This window comes from Chiloscyllium punctatum, chromosome 19, assembly GCF_047496795.1.
Source record: "Chiloscyllium punctatum isolate Juve2018m chromosome 19, sChiPun1.3, whole genome shotgun sequence".
NCBI classification, from domain to species: domain Eukaryota; kingdom Metazoa; phylum Chordata; class Chondrichthyes; order Orectolobiformes; family Hemiscylliidae; genus Chiloscyllium; species Chiloscyllium punctatum.
In genome coordinates, this window is record NC_092757.1 from 84,389,224 (window position 1) to 84,410,223 (window position 21,000).

Sequence of the window (21,000 nt, forward strand, 5' to 3'; positions counted from 1 at the left end):
CAGCGAAGAGGGTTACCTCAAGTTACAACAGGATCTGGACCAGATGGGCCAATGGGCTGAAGTGGAAGATGGAGTTAAATCAGATAAATGCGAGGTGCTGCATTTTGGGAAAGCCTATCTCAGCAGGACCTCTACACTTAATGGTAAGGTCCTAGGGAGTGTTGCTGAACAAAGAGACCTTGGAGTGCAGGTTCATAGCTCCTTGAAAGTGGAGTCGCAGGTCGATAGGATAGTGAAGAAGGTGTTTGGTATGCTTTCCTTTATTGGTCAAAGTATTGAGTACAGGAGTTGGGAGGTCATGTTGTGGCTGTACGGGACGTTGGTTAGGGCACTTTGGAATATTGTGTGCAATTCTGGTCTCCTTCCTATTGGAAAGATGTTGTGAAACTGGAAAGGGTCCAGAAAAGACTTATAAGGATGTTGCCAGGGTTGGAGGATCTGAGCTACAGGGAGAGGCTGAACAGGCTGGGGCTTTTTACCCTGGAGCGTCGTAGGCTGAGGGGTTACCTTTATAGAGGTTTATAAAATTGAGGGGCATGGATAGGATAAATAGAGGAAGTCTTTTCCCTAGGGTCAGGGAGTCCAGAACTAGAAGGCATAGGTTTAGGATGACAGGATAAAGATAGAAAAGAGACCTAAGGGGCAACTCTTTCACGCAGAGGGTGGTACATGTATGGAATGAGCTGCCAGAGGGAGTGGTGGAGACTGGTACAGTTGCAACATTTAAGAGGCATTTGGATGGGTATATGAATAGGAAGGGTTTGGAGGGATAGGGGCCGGGTGCTGGCAGGTGGGACTAGACTGGGTTAGGATATATAGTCAGTATGGACAAGTTGAACCGAGGAATCTGTTTCCATGCTGTACATCTCTATGACTCTAAATGCTGATACTTGAAATCAAACAGAACTGAACAGTCAGCTGGGTCAGACAGCCGTGCATGATTCACTGCCCTTTGTCTATCCTCCTTTCTAAAGTGTCATTGTTTTAATTTCTTTTTCCCAAAGTTCCAAAACAATGTAACGGCTTATAAAACAGTAATTACTCCTTGAGGAAATCAATTCCAATGCTGAAAATACCTTAAAAAAGGGCATCTTTTACAACCACAACTTTTTTCCCATCCTCCAACTTGGAGTACCCAGAATCCTTAATCTTGATCAGATGGGCCAATTGAGCTGAGGCGTGGCACATGGATTTTAATTTAGATAGATGTGAGATGCTGCATTTTGGAAAGGCAAATCAGGGCAGGACTTGTACACTGAATGGTAAGTTCCTGGGAAGTGTTGCTGAACAAAGAGACCTTGGAGTTCAGCTTCATAATTCCTTGAAAGTGGAGTCACGGGCAGTTAGAATAGTGAAGATGTTTGGTATGCTTACTTTTATTGATCATTGCATTTGAGTATAGGAGTTGGGAGGTGATGTTGCAGCTGTACAGGATGTTGGTTAGGCCACTTTAGGAATATTGTAGGCACTTCTGGTCTCCCTGCTATGGGAAGGATGTTGTGAAACCTGAAAGGGTTCAGAAAAGATTTCTAAGAATGTTGCCAGGTTTGAAAGTTGAATTATAGTGAGGAGCTGATTAGGCTGGGCTATTTTCCCTAGAGTGTCAGAGGCTGAGGGGTGATCTTATAGAAGTTTATAAAATCATGGATGTGGATATGGTGAATAGTCAAGGTCTTTTCACCATACTAAGTAACGTCATCAGTGCACCTCCAGTGAAGCATTGGTGTTCTGTCCCGCTTGCTATTTGTGTATCCCAGTTTGTTGGGATGGGTGACATCATTTCTGTTTTGGCTTCTTAGTGGTTGGCATTTGGGGTCTAACTCTGCATGTTTGTTAATGGAGTTCCAGGTTCACAGAGTTGGGAGAGACCAAAGCTGAAGTTTTAGGGTAAGAGGGAAAAGTTTTAAAACGAACCTGAGGGGTAACTTTTCACGCAGGGTTGTACATGTATGGAATGAGCTGCCAGAAGTGGTGGAGTACAATTACAACATTTCAAAGGCATCTGGATGAGTATATGAATAGGAAGGGTTTAGAAGGATATGGGCTAAATGCTAGCAAATGGCACTAGATTTATGAGTTTTCGTGCTGTACATCTCTCTGACTCTTTGATGTAAAGACATGCTGTGGAGTTATTTTAAATGAGGTAACCGAATGTTTCTCCAATGAAAGTCTGTCTTGCTTTTGGAAATATTCAGGTAATTACAGCAGACCCTTCCTCTTGCTATGAAAGGGCTCAGATGCAGCTAAGTTGCAGGTAACAAGATTTATTTTGTTGATCCTAAGTAAGAGTTATAGCTTATTGGCATGCTTCATGTTGTGAAAGGCTATTTTGATTTATTCATTAGTAAAATTGTTAAACTGGTTGCATTTAATTATTTGGCAAGTATAAAGCATGCAGGATAAGTATTTGATTTTTAAATAGGCATTCAGGTCAATTCCATGCCAGTATTTCAAAATATATGAATCATTTCAGAACATAAATCTGATTTGTTATAAAAATATCCATTCATAAAACCTAAAATGGGTGTTCACTAGTCTTGGCAACTGCAAAATGACTATGATGTGATGCAAGCTGTGTGGTTTATATATATCTCGATATAATTTAGAGTTTGTATTTTGAGCTCGTGCCATGTGGATTTGGCCTATCTGTGAAGGCTGACTTTGTAAGTGTTTCTATGGTTAGTTTTTATTTTAAATGCAGTACAAGGGATAGACCTTCTGGAGAGTCTTGAATTTTTACTTTCATTGGGTCAGTTTTATGAGTGAACAGAATAAACAGTTGTGCATTAGGTTTCTGTAGAAGAATCCAGGAGTTTTTTTATTTTAGGAGAAACACCCACAGCATGAAGAAACATTTTTGATTTTCAGTTTTGTAGAAATGATGGTTAAATTTGGAATTTGTAAAACCTTTGGTCATGAAGAACCAAGGTAAGTTTAGAATGTTTAAGAAATTGAATTTCTTTAGAAGATTTGTCACTAAGGTTATGAATGAGGTTGTTAACTTGCTGAGTGGCAAGTTTGTTGGCAGACCTTTTGTCACCATACTAGGTAACGTCGTCAGTACACCTCCAGTGAAGCATTGGTGTTCTGTCCTGCTTGCTATTTGTGCATTCCAGTTTGTTGAGATGGGTGACATCATTTCTGTTTTGGCTTCTTAGTGGTTGGTATATGGGGTCTAACTCTGCATGTTTGTTAATGGAGTTCCGGGTTGAGTGCCAGGCCTCCAGGAATTCCCATGCATGTCTTTGTTTGGCTTGTCCCAGGATGCATACATTGTCCCACTTGAATTGGTGTTCTCCTTTTTGTCCGTGTGTATGGATAAAAATGATCGTTGATCATATGACTCTGTCGCTTAATGGCAAGTTGGTGTTCATGTACCCTGATGGCTAGTTTTCTTCCTTTTTGCCCTATGTAATGTTTGTGGGCCTCTTTATCTAGTATTTTGTAGATAACATTGGTTCTGTTTAAGTAATTGGTTACCTCATTGTAAAAAGTTTAGTTTGAATCTTACAGATGAGAAGTGGATAATGAGTCATAGAATCTGGAAACACGGCAGTTGGCCCAACAAGTCCACACCGACTCTCCAAAGAGTATCCCACACAGACTCTTTCCCCTACCTTATTACTTGACATTTCCCCTAACTAATGGGCACATCCCTGAACATTATGGTCAATTTAGCATGGCCAATTCACCTAAACGGCACATCTTCAGATTGTGGGAGGAAACAGGAGCACCCGAAGGAAATCTGCGCAGACATAGGGCGAACGTGCAAACTCCACACAGTCGCCCGAGGATAGAATCGAACCTGGATCCCTGGCACTGAGTGCAGCAGTGCTAACCACTGAGCCACCAGGGGTCATTTGATGTTGAGAGAGTATATTCACAGTTGTATGAAGTCTCAAGTAAGATGTTATCAGACTCTCAGGATCGGGAATTTAAACATCATTTACATTAAACTCCAATTGAAGTAATAGAGGAGTTCTCTCTGATCTGAGTGCTACTGGGGTAATCTGGTTTAAACTAAAATTATAAAATATCTATTTGAGTTTCATTCTGGGATCGTAAAGAATGTTTTGCATGAGAACTTGAATTTAGAGTGTGACAAGTTCAAGTTGGCGAGTCAGATCTGATGCTGGATGCTCATAACAATTTAAATCTGTTTTGAAATTGAAGTTTAGCTAACCCAGTGGAAGCTAGTTTCATTGTTTTATTCACTTGTGATGTGGATGTTGGCAAGGCCAGCATTTATTGTTCGTCCCTCTACAACTGAGTAGCTTACCAGGCCACTGGATGGAGGTTGAAAGTTACCAACTTAACTCTGGGCCATATAAGGATTGCAGATTTTCTGTTGTAAAGGTCATTGATAACCTCAGATGGATTTCTGTGACAAACTGCTAGTTACATGATCACCATGAGTCATGCTAGTTTTTTATTACAGATTTAATTAACATGGTTTTAAATTGTTCAGTTGCCCTATTGGGCTTTGAATTTGGGTCTTTTGATAATTGGTTCTGAGACTCAGGATTAAAAATATAATTAGATGCAATAAAATACACAATGTGTTTTTAATCCCAGTCCGTGTTTTTCATCAACCACTTTTCATAATCAACTAAACTTATTTTAATATAACAGTTTCCTAGTCAACAATGGAGTCCATCTTTCAAGATCACCCACCTGGAATTTAACATTCGGTCTCATCTAGTACTCATCTCTCGAATCAACATGAATCTTCCTGCAGTTCATTTTATTTGGCATATGTAATGCTCACGGAGACATTTATATGCTCATCACAGTGTAAGGTTTTGTAATGCGACATTGGAGAGCAACATCATTGTACTTTGGGATTTTGAGTTTGAATTAGAATACCCTAGAATAGTTGGAAATGTTTCTGCTACTTTTGTTTTGGATTCACATATGCCATACCCCCTTATGTCCACTGAGGTTTGCCATCATTGCCTACACGTCGTAATGAGTTCGGGGTAGTTGAGGTAGTTTGTTGCCACCAATCCTCCTTCGTCTACCTTGTCAGTAATAGTGTATATCGTAAATGAGTCTTATGAGTGCACTTACCTTAGTCAACTAGATGGTTTATTGTGTGATAACAGTAAGTACAATTTACAATACTACTTAGACATAATTTCAGAGGGCTCTCAGGTGCTGTACAGGACGCATCTGCTCCCTTGGGGTACTCATCTGGAACTGATTTGCCTCCATCTAAGACCTTATGACAGCACCAGATTGACTGGGGCTGAAGTGACGTGAACATTAACTCCTTCATAACTATTATCTTATGCAACAGATACTTAGCAAGTTTGTACACTAACTTCTGATAAGCCATTTAACCAAGCAGTTCTTGCTAGTTCCCTACTATATACTTGGATGTCTTCAATATCAATCAAGTTGTAGTGAGGCTCAGAGTTTGACGAGAGATCCCATAACTCATGTCATGACACTTTTAGCAAGTAGTAGAAGGCATCTGTTGAACAGTGACTTGGAAACTCTAAATAAACTGTGACTAGCATGGAACAGTAATAGTGCATTGAGTAACTACAGACTTTACCATGTGAATCCAAGCTTATCTGCTGCCTTTACTTAAAATGAAGCTTTGCATAGTCTTATTACCTGGTTATCCATTTCCAAGATCTAGTCTTTTGACACATTTGTTGCATTTGTTGTTCTGTTGCCTTAAATCAATGGGTTGTTGTTTAATGCTGCATCGAAGTGGGTATCTTGTAAGTTGACGTTTTGTGCCATGGTGGCTAACTGACATTAAGCATCAGTTGCTGTGCTCAAGGCCTCCTTTCTAGTGTCATGATCTTTGCTGCAGTGAATGACTGAGCTGAAAAGGCTCATGATGTGGTATTTTCTGGCCAGCTGAGCTTTGTTTCGACTTGGTTTAAAAAAAGACTGCAGATGCCGGAAATCAGATTCTAGATGAGAGTGGTGCTGGAAAAGCACAGCAGTTCAGGCAGCATCGGAGGAGCAGTAAAATTGATGTTTTGGGCAAAAGCCCTTCAACAGGAATACAGGCAGAGTGCCTGAAGAGGGAGAGACTTGCCTCCCAGTGGACCTCTCGAGGTCACAGCCATGAAAACCTGTCTCCCAGTTGTCTATCAGTGTCCCCCATTATAGTTCAAGCTTCAACAGTCTATCCTTGAGTATTGCAGTGTCGGGTTGCTGCATTGTGCTTTCTTCCGGATGATGTGTTGAACTAAGGTACGCTGTCAATCAAAACCCTTGCTTCATTTAGTTTGTTTTTTTTTTGCATAGCTGATCTTGGAAAAAAGTTCATCTTTGGAAAACAAGGAACAAAATTTCAAAGTTTAAATTTTGGGTTTAATCAGTCTTTTAATGAACGAAGCACTTTTAGTCTTGAAAGGTTAGATTAATCACTTCATTTCATCTGTTATAAAGCGTTAAGTTTCAAGTAAAGTTGGGGGTAAAGTGTTTGAGCTGGCTATTATGAATAAGTGACTTGTGTCCAATGATAGTTTCTCAGATATAATTGCTGTAGTTTATCTATTTTGGGTAATGTATAGTAATTACATTCCTTGTAAGCGAAGACTCTGGCCTTTTTAAGGAGAGGATTTGAGTACAGAAGCAGGAATGTCTTGTTAAAGTTCAACAGAGCCTTGGTGACCCCAAACCTGGAAGAACGTGTGCAGTTTTGGTCTCTTTATCCATGGAAGAATGCTACTCCAAGGGGTAGTTTACAAGACTGATTCCTGGGATGGCAGGTCTGATATGAGAAAAATTGGAATTGTTTAGGATTATGTTTGCTAAAGATCAGAAGAATGAGGGAGGATATCCTAGAAACCTATAAAATTTTAACAGGACTTGACAAGGTAGATGCAGGAAGGTAATTCCTGATAATAAGGAATCCAGAATCTGGGGTCAAAATCTATGGATATGGGATAAAGCATTTAGGACTACAATGAGAGGAAATATCTTTGCCCAGACAGTGGCAACACTGTGAAATTCAATATGATAGAAAGCAGTTAGATTAGATTAGATTAGATTCCCTACAGTGTGAAAACAGGCCCTTCGACCCAACAAGTCCACACTGACCCTCTGAAGAGCAACCCACCCAGATCCATTCCCCTAAACCTAACACTATGGGCAATTTAGCATGGCCAGTTCTCCTGACCTGCACATCTTTGGATTGTGGGAGGAAAGTGGAGCACCCAGAGGAAACCCAACATTGCATGATTTCAAGGAGGAATTGAGTCATGCACTTTGGCCATCGGGGTGAAAAGGTATGGTGGAATAATTAGAAACAGACCACTGAGTTGTATGGTGGAGCAGGCTCAAAGGGTCGAATAGCGTATTCCTATTGTCTACATTTCTATGACACTTGCCTCCATTACTCACATCATCTTCGTACTTTAGTGTGATAAGGATTGCTTCCCGTTCACCCCAACACCATTTCCACCATTCCCATCTTACTTTGAACCAAAATATTTGAAAGAGTGCCATATGCTTAAGATAATATTCACACGCTTATGCCGTTTAACAGTGTCCCTTTTCAGTAGAAAAAAGGATACATGTGCTGTATTGCTTTTAAGGAGAATTGCATCTTTGTTGCAATGATGAGTGAAAATACTGAAAAGTTGAGATTGTCCATCTTGAACACAAGCTGCACTAAAATCCCTTTGAAACCAGTAGCATGAGGTTAAATTTAATTTTTATTTGATCAATATTTAGATATTTTGACACACAATCTTCATCTGAATTTATAGTGGAGAAGTGTACTGAGTACTTCAGTTTGACAAATGTTCAGCTAAATACTTTTTCTGCTGAATAACATCGCAGTACAGACAATTACCAGAGCATTACTGGATAATTATCTGTTTCTAAAATGTAATTTTTGATATTTGGCTTTAACTTCAGACTTTATTGTAATTCTCTGTTTTGTACTGCATGATTTGAATTTTTATCAATTGAATACTGGCACAATTAATTAGTCTGAGATTTGGTACTTGAATGTATGTAACTTAAATTTTTGAATTTTTTGGAGCAAACTTCTATGTTCAGTTGTGTAGTCAGTTGTGACGTGCTTCAATGAAGGTATTTATGATTGTCTGATCCAAAATAAAGCCAGGTGTTGTTGGGAGGAACCAAACTTTGGTGTTTGAGCAGTTCGACTCAGCAGTCAATGTGATTTTGCAGCTTAGAATTCCCTTTGTAGTCACATCTAAATAAATTAGATGTTATTTAGATTAGGGTGACTTTGTAGAGCTTTCAGTTTGGAAACTGCTGAATTGTTTGTGAACTGTTTGTTTCTAAATGCTGTAAGTTAACTTTAAAAGCACATGTAAGACATGTGAACATGTGAACATGCAAACATGTGAAGAAATGATGTACTCGTTACCTCAAACAAAGATTGCTGTTATCAGCTGTTGTACAGAGAAGCAGGAAGGGGGTGTGCATCTATAACTCTGTGATGTTTTACTGGTATCATTTAGGCTGATGGATGAGGTGGAAATAATTTAGTGATTAGGAATCCTCTTGTGGTGTTCCTGATATCTGATTACAGGCCACCATTGACTGAAATTTGGAGCATGTAATCTCCGCAGTCTCTTGCCAAGGGAAAATTATCTAAAAGTGGTACAAAACAGAGGAAACCATGCAGCTTCTATTTGCATAGAACTTTCATGCTACAAAACACAAGTGGTTTATGCTATAAATCTCATTTTTGCTCTCCGTATTATGGAGGGTGTCTGCATATTTTAATGGGGAATAGCAGATATGACTTAAAGCACAGTTAATCAATATCAGCACTAATCTTCCAGTATACTTGATTGTGCACTATACTCGTAAAACTTTTATGTAAGCGTAATAAGTCAGTGTTCTTTAGTTGTTAAATTAGCTGTTAATGTTTGTTATTCAATGTCTGGAACTTAAGATGATTACAGTGAGGAAACTTGTATGAAGTTTTAATGTTTGCTTTTGCAACACTTCTAAAAGGAGAAACCAACAATAACAGAATATATCGTCCTTAAAGAATTTTTATTTCATGTTGGTTGAGATCTGCACAATTATTGGGAATGTCTTCAGTGATATTACTGATTCAGGCTGATCTTTTGAGTTGTTATTGGATGTCAATCACTGGGTATATGACTCAAATGCATCAGTATTTAAATTACTTTTCCAATATCATCATCATTTGGGTTTTCAGTAAAGCTGCTCATGATGATACAAAATTCTAAAATTTTGGGGTGTTCTGTGGGATCAACATAAATGCTGGGTTTTTTTCTTAGATTCTCTGTTATGTTCCAACTTCAAAGAAAAAAAATTGCCTTTGCTTACTCACCCAACTTCAAATTTCTTGTTTGCACTTTGCCCTTACCCCACCTCTGTTCCAGCTAACCATTCTTCTATATTGAGACCTCTCTAGCAGTAAATTCTGAAATTTAACTGAGTTCATGAATATCAATACCACAGCAATGGCTTAAGACGATCCTAACCAGAGTCTATTTTTCTTAACATTAGATTAGATAATGAACATTTTCAGATAAGAGCTTCATACCTTCATTATATTATCTGGATAATCTCTCACTTGAACAGATTCTCAAGACTTTAATGCCTTTTCTATCATAATTGTGTGGTTATCTGTGCCTGATGAAGGGCTTATGCTCAAAAATTCGATCCTCCTGCTCCTCAGGTGCTGCCTGGCCAGCTATGCGTTTCCAGCACCCTACACTTCTATCCTGATGGGGATGCCAGGGAACCATCTAAATTCTATGTGTGGCATGAGTAGTCATATTTTTAATATACTACATAGTTTGAGCATGCTAGGCTTTATTATATAATAACCTATATAGATGATGAAACTGAGCATTAAGTCATCATAGCTGTTATTAACAGTTCCTCTAAAGACTGTTTAAAGTTATTTTAAATTTCAGTGTTAATGTACTGCTTTTGTTTCTGTTTTCTCTTCCTGCAGGTTGTCAGTCAGCGTTTTCCCCAGAACAGTATAGGTGCAGTGGGAAGTGCTATGTTCTTACGGTTCATCAATCCTGCTATAGTTTCTCCCTATGAAGCAGGGATCCTCGATAAGAAACCTCCACCTAGAATTGAACGGGGATTGAAGTTGATGTCCAAGGTAAAAGATTTAATGCCCAAGCAAGTGTTTTGAGCCCAGCAGAGAGCTCAGCATTTTTTCCAGTGAGTAGCTGGGCCAAATATCTGAGAGAAGTTCCAGATATAATCTGTTATTTGCTGGAAGCTTGAGTCACTGCTTGGATGGTGATCAGGGTGATACAGTTCGTCAATGTCCTGAGTTAGGGAAAATGCCCCACGTAGCCAATCCTGGCAATGTCTGTGAATAGTGAAACTGAGCTAATCAGAACTCTGATGTGCGGAAAAGAGAAGAAAAAATGTCCATAGTTTCTACTTCTAATGTTGTCCATAATTCCCAAACTGAAGAAGAGATGCATCATGTGAAATACAAGGTCATGTATGTCTTTGGGTCTTCACCTTGTCAAGGTCAACTGATCTGGATGTAGGTTTGCTTGCTGAGCTGGAAGGTTCATTTCTAGACGTTTTGTCACTCTACTGGGTGAGCCTCTGGGCGCAGCACTGCTGATGATTCCGACTTTGTATTTATATGTTTGGGTTTCTTTGGGATGGTGATGTCATTTACTAATGATTAATGATGCCCACAACAGACTCTGTAAATACAACCAGGAAATCTTGCACCAAAAGTCTTTACTCACTCATGCAGCAGACCATGAATGGACAGACACAGTGCGACAAGCCATAGATAATAGACAACAACACACACAGAAAATGAAAAAACTAGACCTGTAGTAAAAAACTAGACAAAGTTACACAAAGTAACAACACTGACAACACTGAAGCATGGATAAGAAACTTATCTGACCGACCCTTAACGGACACTGAAAAAGCCGTCTTAGTAAGAGGATTAAATTACAACTGCCTGGATCGAACAAGAAAGATTTCTTAGCAGCATTAGAAGCAATCCTGAAAGACAACCAACTCTCAGAAGAAACCCAGCAAACCATCAGACAGGTAGTCGCACCAACATTAAGCAGAAGAAAGGATAGAAGCACACTCAATACTCAAGAAAGGACAGCACTGGAAAGACTACAAAAAGATTTTAAAAATTGTTATCCTTCCTGCAGACAAAGGATGCTTGACAGTCATTCTAAATTGTAGAGACTACACTGAAAAAATGAATGCACTACTTACAGATACCAACAAGTGGCGATAGACCCGATCCCACAACTAGAGAACCGAATCTCAAGCCCTACTCAAAAACCTTCAGAAATCTAGAGCAATAAAAAAGACCGACTTCCAAAAAATGAAACCAGATGGATCCAAACCACCATGCTTCTGCAGATTACCCAAAATTCACAAACCAGGAGTCCCCCTCAGATCTATAGTCTCGCTATCTGGAAACACCAACTTACAGATTGGCCGAGGAACTACACCAAAGATTAAAACACTTAGTATAAGACTCACACCACCCCATCCACTCCACCCAAGAATTCCTGAAGACCATCAATGACACTAAGATAGAAGAGGATGAAATAATTTAACCTGGCGAAGGAAACACTGACTAGACTATTAGAAGACCCAAAGACGCATACACTTCTTCAGCAAGGGCAGTATCCTCAAGGTAGTGGACCAATGCCTTACCACACACTTCACCTTCAACAACACAACCTACAGACAACCAATGGAACACCATGGGCTCTCCAATATCCGGGTTCTTAGCAGAGGTAATAATGTAGAGACTTGAACAAACAGCTCTGCCAACCATCCAACCCAAACGTTGGGTCCTCTACATGGATGACATCTTTTGTCATGACTAAACAAAACAAATTAGAGGAAACCTTCAAGACCATCAATAACACCCTTATTGGCATAAAATTCACCAAAGAGGAGGAAAACAACAACACACTGCCATTCCTAGATGTCACAGTGGAGCGAACAGCCAGTGGGGAACTTCAAACCAGCATCTCCAGGGAAACAACACACACTGACCAAATATTGAACTACAGAAGCAGTCATCCCAGTATCCACAAATGGAACTGCATCACAACGTTATTTCAATGAGCCAACACACACTGCAGCACAGAGGAGCTATGCAGAGCAGAGGAAAATCACCTATACAGAGTATTCAAAAAGAACGGGTACCCAGTGAACGCAGTCTGCCAATTTCTTAGCAACAGACCTCAACAAGCAGACAAAACACGTCCAGAAACCCGAGCCACTCTCCCCAACATCAAAGACATCTCGGAAATGACTGCCAGACTACTCAGACCCCTTGGTATCATGGTAGCTCATAAACCCACCAACACACTAAAACAGCAGCTAATGGACTTGAAAGACCCTATACAGACAAGAAGCAAAACTACTATCGTTTACAAAATAATGTGCAAGGACTGTAACAAACACTACATTGGGCAAACAGGCAGAAAACTAGCCACCAGGATACATGAACATCAACTAACCACAAAACGACACTAGTATCCTTACATACAGATAAGGAAGAAGACCACTTCGACTGGGACAATGCATCCATCCTAGGACAAGCTAAACAGACACGCACGGGAATTCCTAGAAGCATGGCATTCCAACCGGGTCTCTATCAACAAACACAACGAGTTAGACCCCATCTACCACCCCATGAGAAAAAGAACAGGAAATAACATCACCAACCCAAAGATACCCAAACATATAAATAGAAAGCAGGAATCATCAGCAGTGCTTTGTCCGGAGGCTCACTAATGATGTTACCTAATATGGTGATGAAACGTCTGGAAATGAACCTTCCAGATCAGCGAGCAAACCTACATTCAGAACCACAACCTGAACTACAAATCTTCTCAAAGCTCATCAATTGATCTGTCTAGAGTGGAATAGAAATATGGTTGTCTGCCTCCCTTTATTCGTCTACTTGTGTTTTTATTCCCCACCCTGGCCATTATTCATTTAGTTACCAATCGAAACAATGATCATGGAAATGGTCTCGGTGGTGGGTTGTTAACTCTTGGAGATGAAATGGCCTGATGGCGTATACCCAAACTGAAATGTAATCAGATAATGTAGATGACAGTTAGTGGTTGTTAAGAGGTGCAACATGGTGCTCATGCTGTACTTGCTCAAGCTGTAAACTCCAATGAAATGTTTGAAGCTCGTATTCTTTGTGATCAAGAATCAGTGATGTGTTAATCAGCTTCTTTTAACATTAACCAACAGCAAGAACTGCAAATTTATGTGGAAATGATAGAAAGTTGTAAAAATATGTGTGCATATCCTGATTAAACCTGTGTTTATGTTGCATTGCTGAGATAAACTGTCTGGAAACCATTTTGCAGTGAATTATGGAGAGTAGGGTGTGAACAAGGTATTGACGTCATCCCAGCATGTGACCAGCTTCATTTACTTTTGGTAAATTAAGATAAGTGCATGGCTTGCTCTTCTGGTTATTAAACCAAATCATTGTTTGTGAATTGTGATTTTACAGATTCTGCAAAGTATTGCAAATCATGTCCTGTTTACAAAAGAGGAACATATGAGACCATTCAACGATTTTGTCAAAAATAATTTTGATGCGGCCCGAAGGTAATTAATGAATACCTGAACTGAGAGAGACTTGAAAATAAGGATCGAAAATAATATCAAAATGGGCAAAATTATTAAATTTTTCATGATATACATGTTATTGTTATTATTAACAAATGGATTGCTTAATGAAGATTCAGCATTTTTCAATTTATCAAAGTTCCATGTTCCAAGTATGCACTCATAGAATTTCAATTGTTTAGTTCAAAAATGTTTTTATTTGAGTGTCTTTATTGCTTAATTCATCACTTCAGCACTCTCAGAAAGCTGTTTTGAAAAGCTTGGATTTCTTGCTCCAACCTTTTTCACCTGCAGATGGAGCCCATTTCAGCCTGCCAGTCCTCTGTTGGCTGCCTGCCTCTTATTCATACCCCTGTTGGTTTTTGCTATGGTATCTTTCAGAAACAGTTTTTGTGCCATTCTGGGGATGAGCTCCCAAGTGTTGTTTCATTGTATGTGACTTGGCTAATTGATTTTCTTTACTACCAAAAAAGTGCAGTTAGCATCTGGTGAGGATTAACATAATTGGGCTGACTAGCAGAAATATTTCCACTTGAGAGAAAGATCAGAGTTTGTGTTGAAGGGTGACATGACTATAAGGTAATTGCTAATTAATCGATGAGGCATTCAGGAAATAGTACTTCATGCAGGAAGTGATGAAAATTTGGGACTTGTGAGAGACAGACGTACTTGAGACGAATAGCACGGATGGATCCGTGGGGAATCTAGATGTGCAAAGAGATAGGATATCCTTATGAAGTGAGAACAAGAAAAATGGTAGGAGACCCATTTTTAGTGAAAATATTATGGAACTTGTTGAGCTGAGTGGGCTGTTCCAAGTGCTTCCAGTATGCAATAGTTTACAAGTAAAAAAGAAGCTCTTAGCTGTATGTTCTTTACTGCAATGACAATTTTTATTTGAGACAGTGTTCTTCATTAAGGACGGATTTCTTTTTTAGACATTTATTTACATTTCAGTGATCAGTATTGCTTATTGTTTCCTGAATATAATTATTTTGTTATTTAACAAAGTAAGAAATCAGGCCAAACTGCAACTTTCAACTAATTTGCTTCGCTATGCAGCTACTTTCAAACTACTACTTTCTCGTGGTATGTACCAAATGCAAACACAACAAACCCGTCAGTTATGTCAGACCATGTGTGTACATTAGTCTGAAAGATAATGAAGGAGAAATCAATTTTGACACCTCATCTTGGCTGAAATTGGAATTTGATGCCAGCCATGGGGCATGGGAGTTGTGAAGCTGTAGAAGGGAATTTGAGAGAGATTATTAGGCACAGTGGATGTCTTTCCATGGTTACAATCTTTATACCTGTTCTTTCTGTGGTGCAAGAGCAATATTGAAGGTAATGGAGTGCAAACAGTGCGATAATATTGATTTGGCCCATATCAAGGAAACTTTGGTGCAAATTTGTTGGAAGGTTGGCTGTGCCGTATGATTTGTGGTTGACGGAGATCACTCAAGTGGTTTATCTGCTGGGAATGTTTTAATGTAATATTTGTTCCATATATGTTAACATTTTTTTAATACTACTTCTTCCCCCAACCTACCCCAACTTCTGTCTCCTCACTCCCAACCCCTTGGAAGGTTTTTTCTGGACATAGCATCTGACTGCCCAGCCAGTGACACAGTCAATCACAGTCTATCGTTCATCAGTGATGGCAATGTTCTCGCTTTGCACAGGTTATTGTGGAATAACCAGGAGAAAATTGGGCAGTACCTCTCCAGTAACCGGTACGTGCGAGACTTTATTTCCTTTTGCAAATGTTTGCTTTGGCGATGCTTTCTGTGTGCCCAGTTGAAATTAATTGCAAAGACTGCTTATAACAATATTGGCCAAACTTAATTCTTTGTTTCACTTCTATGTTATAAAAGATGACTTGGAAAAACTCAGTGGTGTTGTATTGTGTTGCACACCTAAGTTTACATGCAGATGGAGTAGGGTGAGCGAGAAGGGGAATAACTGGACTTGAGAATTCAGACCTTTTATTGTCTTTTTTTTTCCCCAATGATTGTCACAAATATCTATGCCCACATGAATAGTTAGGTATTCAAACTTGTCAAGTTATAAATAAATCATTCTCAAGTTGGCATGGCGGTGTAGTTCAAACATGGAGTTTGTTTACAATTGTACAAATGGGCATGAGAAATATTGTAGCAGTTCATAGAGATGTCCATTGATATAAATTCTTGATGTTTTGATGAATGGAAGAATCATCACATTTGACTTGGCATACATTGCTATGGAAATGTTTTGATGAAGTATTTATTGCACATTGCTGTGCGTATTATATGAAGTATTTAGCTGTATTGTTCAGACTCTTATAGGATCAGTTTCTAATTCATAAACTGCATTCCGTATAACACTGATTTATATGTAAACCTTTTGGAGGGTTGCATTAATAATTTCATGTTCTCAGTGATCACAAAGCTGTAGGGAGAAGACCGTTTGACAAAATGGCTACTTTGTTAGCCTATCTGGGGCCACCTGAGCACAAACCTGTCGCCGACACTCACTGGTCTAGCCTCAACCTCACCAGCTCCAAGTTTGAGGAATTCATGACGAGGTAAGCAATTATGTACAGCTTTTTCAGAAAGACTGGAAGTGTGAACGGTTTTCTTTAACAATTGAGGCAATCGTTTAAGTCTAGTTGCATTTCACGTCAGAGCAGAAACAAAACTGTGCTGCCATCGGACTAGCTCTGTTGTTTTGTTCTGGTCATGGCTGTTCTTGGACGTCACCTCTACCTTCCCAGCAGCTTGAAGTATCTCTTGCTTTACTGAGATACCAAATATCTGTCTATTCTAGCCCGAAGTAGTCAATATTGGACCATCCACAATCCTCTGAGGCAGAGAATTCCAAACGTGTATAGCCCTTTAAGTGAAGAAGTTTCTCTTCATGTCAGCCCTTCGTGATTGCACCTCATCCTGAAACTGGTCTCCTCTTGGTTCCCCAGCAGATGAAGCAATATCCACCCAATAAAATTTTGAATGTTTCCATAAAATCACATGTCAGTCTTCTAAGCTGGTGTGAATATAGGCTATATTTACTTGGCTTCTCATCAGACTACAGTCTTGTAATTTCAGGGGCCAACCCAGTGTGAACCTTTGCTGTACTACTTCCAGTGGGACTCTGTCCTTTAAATTGGAAACCAAAATTGTGCAATGCAGTCCTGGTGTGGTCTCACCAAAGTCCTGTACAATTGTAGCAAGACTTCTTTATTCTTATTATGCAATCACTATTTCTCTGTTTTCAGTTTCTTTTTTGCTTGAGACTGCACAGTTCTTAGCTGGATATGCAATATGGAGTACAGTCCTGATGCATGTGACAGCTTCAGCCTTAATATTATTATGAAGAAAATTGAAGCAAGTACCTGTCTACTCGAGGAAAGTTGCATCTCAAACCCAAAGTTTCAGTCTTTGCCAAAAGTGATTAAACGCGCTTCCATATGCTGTCAATGTAGATATCCAAGACTCATGAAAGACTTGCCAAAGCAGGCTTTAAACATCAGTATGGAAATGAAAAGGAGTAAGTTTGCTGTATAGGGTCAGGCCCTGCTTAGCTGTCTTGGACTGTGAGTCAATGTCATGCCCTAGAAGTTTAACCATTTTCACTTGTGCTGCCTTCAGAAGCTTCTGAAGATCAGATGGCAGGACAAACTAGCAAACAATGACCTGCTCACTTGAGCTGGTATGCCAAGCATCTACATCATATTGAGATTATCCCAACTGAGTTTGGGGCTGGTTATGTAGCCGGAATGCCTGATGCTTGCAAAAGCAAATCATCTTTTGAGAGCTTGAGCCTGCGATACACTCCCACGACAGTTAAAGGAAGTGCTACACTCAAGAAGGTTTCACATTAGAATATTTATTTTGACTTTGTGTGCTGAGAGAGGTTTGCCCATGATCGTTGCACTTGGCACAAACCAGTTGATAAACAGTCTAGTTCCCTTCAAAGCCAATGCATATCAAAGGCATAGAGAAAATATGGTAGAGATCCTGAGCCAACAACCTGTCCAGAATCTTATCATCTGATATCCTACCTTGTTGTCGGCAGAGCCTTCCAGGTGCAGCTCAAAATTAGTGGCCAACCACATAGCCACAGAAGTCTTGTGCAATAAACCAGATGATCAGTTCTTGTCTATAATGACAAATGTAATTGCCTTCCTAATAGTTATGGATTTCCAAAAGGGAATATATATCTATTAAATCTATGAATTCCTTTTTATCTGTGCCACTGGTTTTACCTTAAAAAAAAATGAATTGTCAAATGGATTTTCCCTTTCATAAATGAATGCTGTTTGGTTTTAATCATAGCATGCTTTTCTGTGGACATTGCGAAGAGGGAATTTGTAAATGTGCTGCATATCTGTGAATGGAAACACTGATGAACCTAAGGTTTAGATTTAAGATTGTCTTTTCTCGCACAATATATTTTGTCTCATTTATGTGAGCTTGCTGAATTTTAAATTTGTCCGCATCCATGTAGCTCTGAAGTAATATTTACATTGCACGCGTTGCTGGGTTCTTGCATTTTTCCCTTCAGGTTTCTGATGGCTTGAAATGTGGCTCCACAAGTATTTGAAGCACTTCAGTACTAGTTGTCATACTATTTTTCCTTCTGGGGTTTCATAGGACAGCTGTGTTGTCATCCTTTAGCCAATGTCTACAAAGCTGATTGGGGTGGAATTATAAGCTGATTTATTTGTTTCACTCTCCATGTTTTTCCTCATGGGTCCTGAAGCTAGTTATGCAGTTTTAGTCAGGGTCATCTGGCTCCCACCTTCCTGGTCGACATTTCTGATCCCCACCTCTGGATAGTGCATTCATGACCTTGTTTTTCAGTTGCAGTTGTACTGTCAGGTTACTGAGTAATTTGGCTGAGGCAATAAGAGCAATGTGAAATCTAAGTTCTTTCATAATATAATATGCAAGCATCCATTGACTATGAACACTTGTTACAATAAAATATTTTCTTTCCAGGCATCAGGTACATGAAAAGGAGGAGTTCAAGGCTTTAAAAACACTGAACATTTTTTACCAAGCGGGAACATCAAAAGCAGGGAATCCAGTGTTCTACTACATTGCTAGAAGGTAGGATCCATTTGATTTGCATTCTGTTAAAGGTCTTTTTGCAATGGTTCAACTGCTGACAGATCCATGTGCGATTACAAGCTGGGTAAATTCCTGGAGATTTCATCCCATGATCTCTCACCACCTTCTGCTGTCTTTTCACTATTTCTGATTTTATAACTTTTTATTTCAATTTCTTCACATTTCCTTTAAATGTTTATTGATACCAGTTTGTGTTTTCTCTTAGCTTGCATTAATATCCAAGTGATTAAGCTGCCAGTTCTCTAGGTTCCAGGCTGTTTGTGCAGGATGAATAAACCCTCATGGCTATAACACCAACAGATGTAACATTTTGGTGTAACCTGGAGATAGTGAAGAATGGAAAAGATTATCTCTTGCTTTTTATGTCATCAGTGTCCAGCAGTTTTGTTTTGAAGAACTGCAATTTTTTTTTCACCTAATGTGATCATTTGACCAGTTCTGAATAGAAGATGGTAGTGGTGTTGCTGGTACTTGGTTTTCACAATGAGAGTTGATCTGTATGCAACTGTTTGGAAAATTTAATTATGCAGTTGGTTAAATAGCTTATGTATGTTTCTGAGACAAAAGAAATTACTTTCTTTGTGTTAAAACACCACCTGAGTTACATTGGTGTTATTCAGATATATCTTGAGTAAAAGGTTTGCAGTTTATGGGGAGAAAAAGTTGGAATGGAAACTAACGTTAGCAACCATATTAACAAACTGACTAATGTTTGAACTTCACTTACCCAGCACACCATCTAATCTCTCGTCATAACTATCTACCTATAAGTCTGTCGAACCAGTATGAGGCTGTTCTGAGAAGTTAGCCCTTTTCTGTTTGGGTTTGGCACAACAGATGTGTCCTGTCCATGGTCATTTGGCAAAAGATTCCCAAATCGTGATGGGAACCCAAACTTTGCTCAGGCAAATTGCAGCATGCATACCACTCTTGACCGATGTAAGCCAGTCTCTCTGGGATTAACCTAACTGGTGCCATTTAGATGTTTATTGATTGGTTGTGCCTACATTTTACAAGTAGGGCCATGTATTAAAGGGATGATGCAGCTTAGAACTAGGTTTTGTGTATTTTAGTATATTTCATATGGAGCTGTTTGCCTCCGTTATCCATCCACAATGAAACTTGTTCAGAACAGTTGTAACTTTTTTGCATGAATCCATTGCATGGAGTTGTTCTTAATCAATTCCAAGTTTATGTTCAATGACTTTTAAAAATGACAAATCGTTAACACCGCCAACCATGTCGCTGCCAAAAACACCGTTGCGGCGAACTCTGCCAGGAACTTCAATTGCTCGGGTGATGTCAGTTATGACATTAGAGACAATCCTATGACCATGCCCACTCGAGAGACCATCTCCACCTCCTCACCCAACTCCAGCTCTACACCAGGCTCCAGCACTAAGTCCTGCTAGATATTCAGATATCCCCCCCCAGGCCCCCACCTCACTGAGGACAAATGGTCAGTCCTTAGTAAAGGTCTTAGCTTCATCCCACTCTGCCCGCTTGTCAACAGATTCCGCACGTGCTGTGATATTGTACTTTTCCTCTGCCTTCATGTGTACTTTCTCAGTCACGATTCCCACCCACCCTCTGAAGACCCTTTCTCCTGTTCCAAAATATTCCATCCTTTTGGGCATCCCTTGCTGGCCTCTTACCCTTCCTCAACCTCTTTATGTCCAACTGCTGTCGTGACATTGGCTGCCTCATTCTGTCCACCCTTCTCACCCACTGCAACCTCTCATCCTGGCAACGCACAGCCTTCCAATCCCTTTGCTCCAATCCCAACCTCACCATTAAACCAGCTGACAAGGGGATGCGGTGATAGTATGGCACACCGACCTCTACATCACTGAAACCAGACACCACATTCCTTATGAAGGTCTTCTGTCCAAAATGTTGACTCTCCTCCTTGGATGCTGCCTGACTTGTTGTGCTTTTCCAGCACCACACTTTTTGATTCTGACATTAATATAAGGATCTCAGATGTACAGTTGTGGTTGTCGCATTATAGGGAAGACTTGGAGGCATTGGAGAGGGTGCAGAGATGATTTACCAGGATGTTGCCAAATATAGAAGGAAGGTCTTATGAGGAAAGGCTGAGGGACTTGAGGCTGTTTTCGTGAGGAGGTGACTTACGAGAGACATAAGAAGATCGGTGGATTAGGTAGAGTGGACAGCGAGAGCTGAGGGGTGATAGATATTGGACAGATGTCAGAGATTGGCTCTTCACTCAGAGTACTAAGGCCCTGCCTGCAACACTAGTAGA

At 39.8% G+C, this 21,000-nt stretch overlaps 1 protein-coding gene across 1 annotated transcript in view; it reads left to right on the top strand.

Annotated features, from left to right (window-relative positions):
* nf1a (neurofibromin 1a) overlaps window positions 1-21,000 on the top strand; it is a 324,748-nt gene that overhangs the window by 161,718 nt on the left and 142,030 nt on the right. Inside the window, exons 32-36 of the mRNA XM_072589187.1 lie at window positions 9,947-10,105; window positions 13,499-13,596; window positions 15,207-15,353; window positions 16,040-16,186; window positions 18,603-18,713. Of these exons, the coding sequence (XP_072445288.1) occupies window positions 9,947-10,105; window positions 13,499-13,596; window positions 15,207-15,353; window positions 16,040-16,186; window positions 18,603-18,713 (662 nt within the window). The remainder of the gene's footprint in view (window positions 1-9,946; window positions 10,106-13,498; window positions 13,597-15,206; window positions 15,354-16,039; window positions 16,187-18,602; window positions 18,714-21,000) is intronic.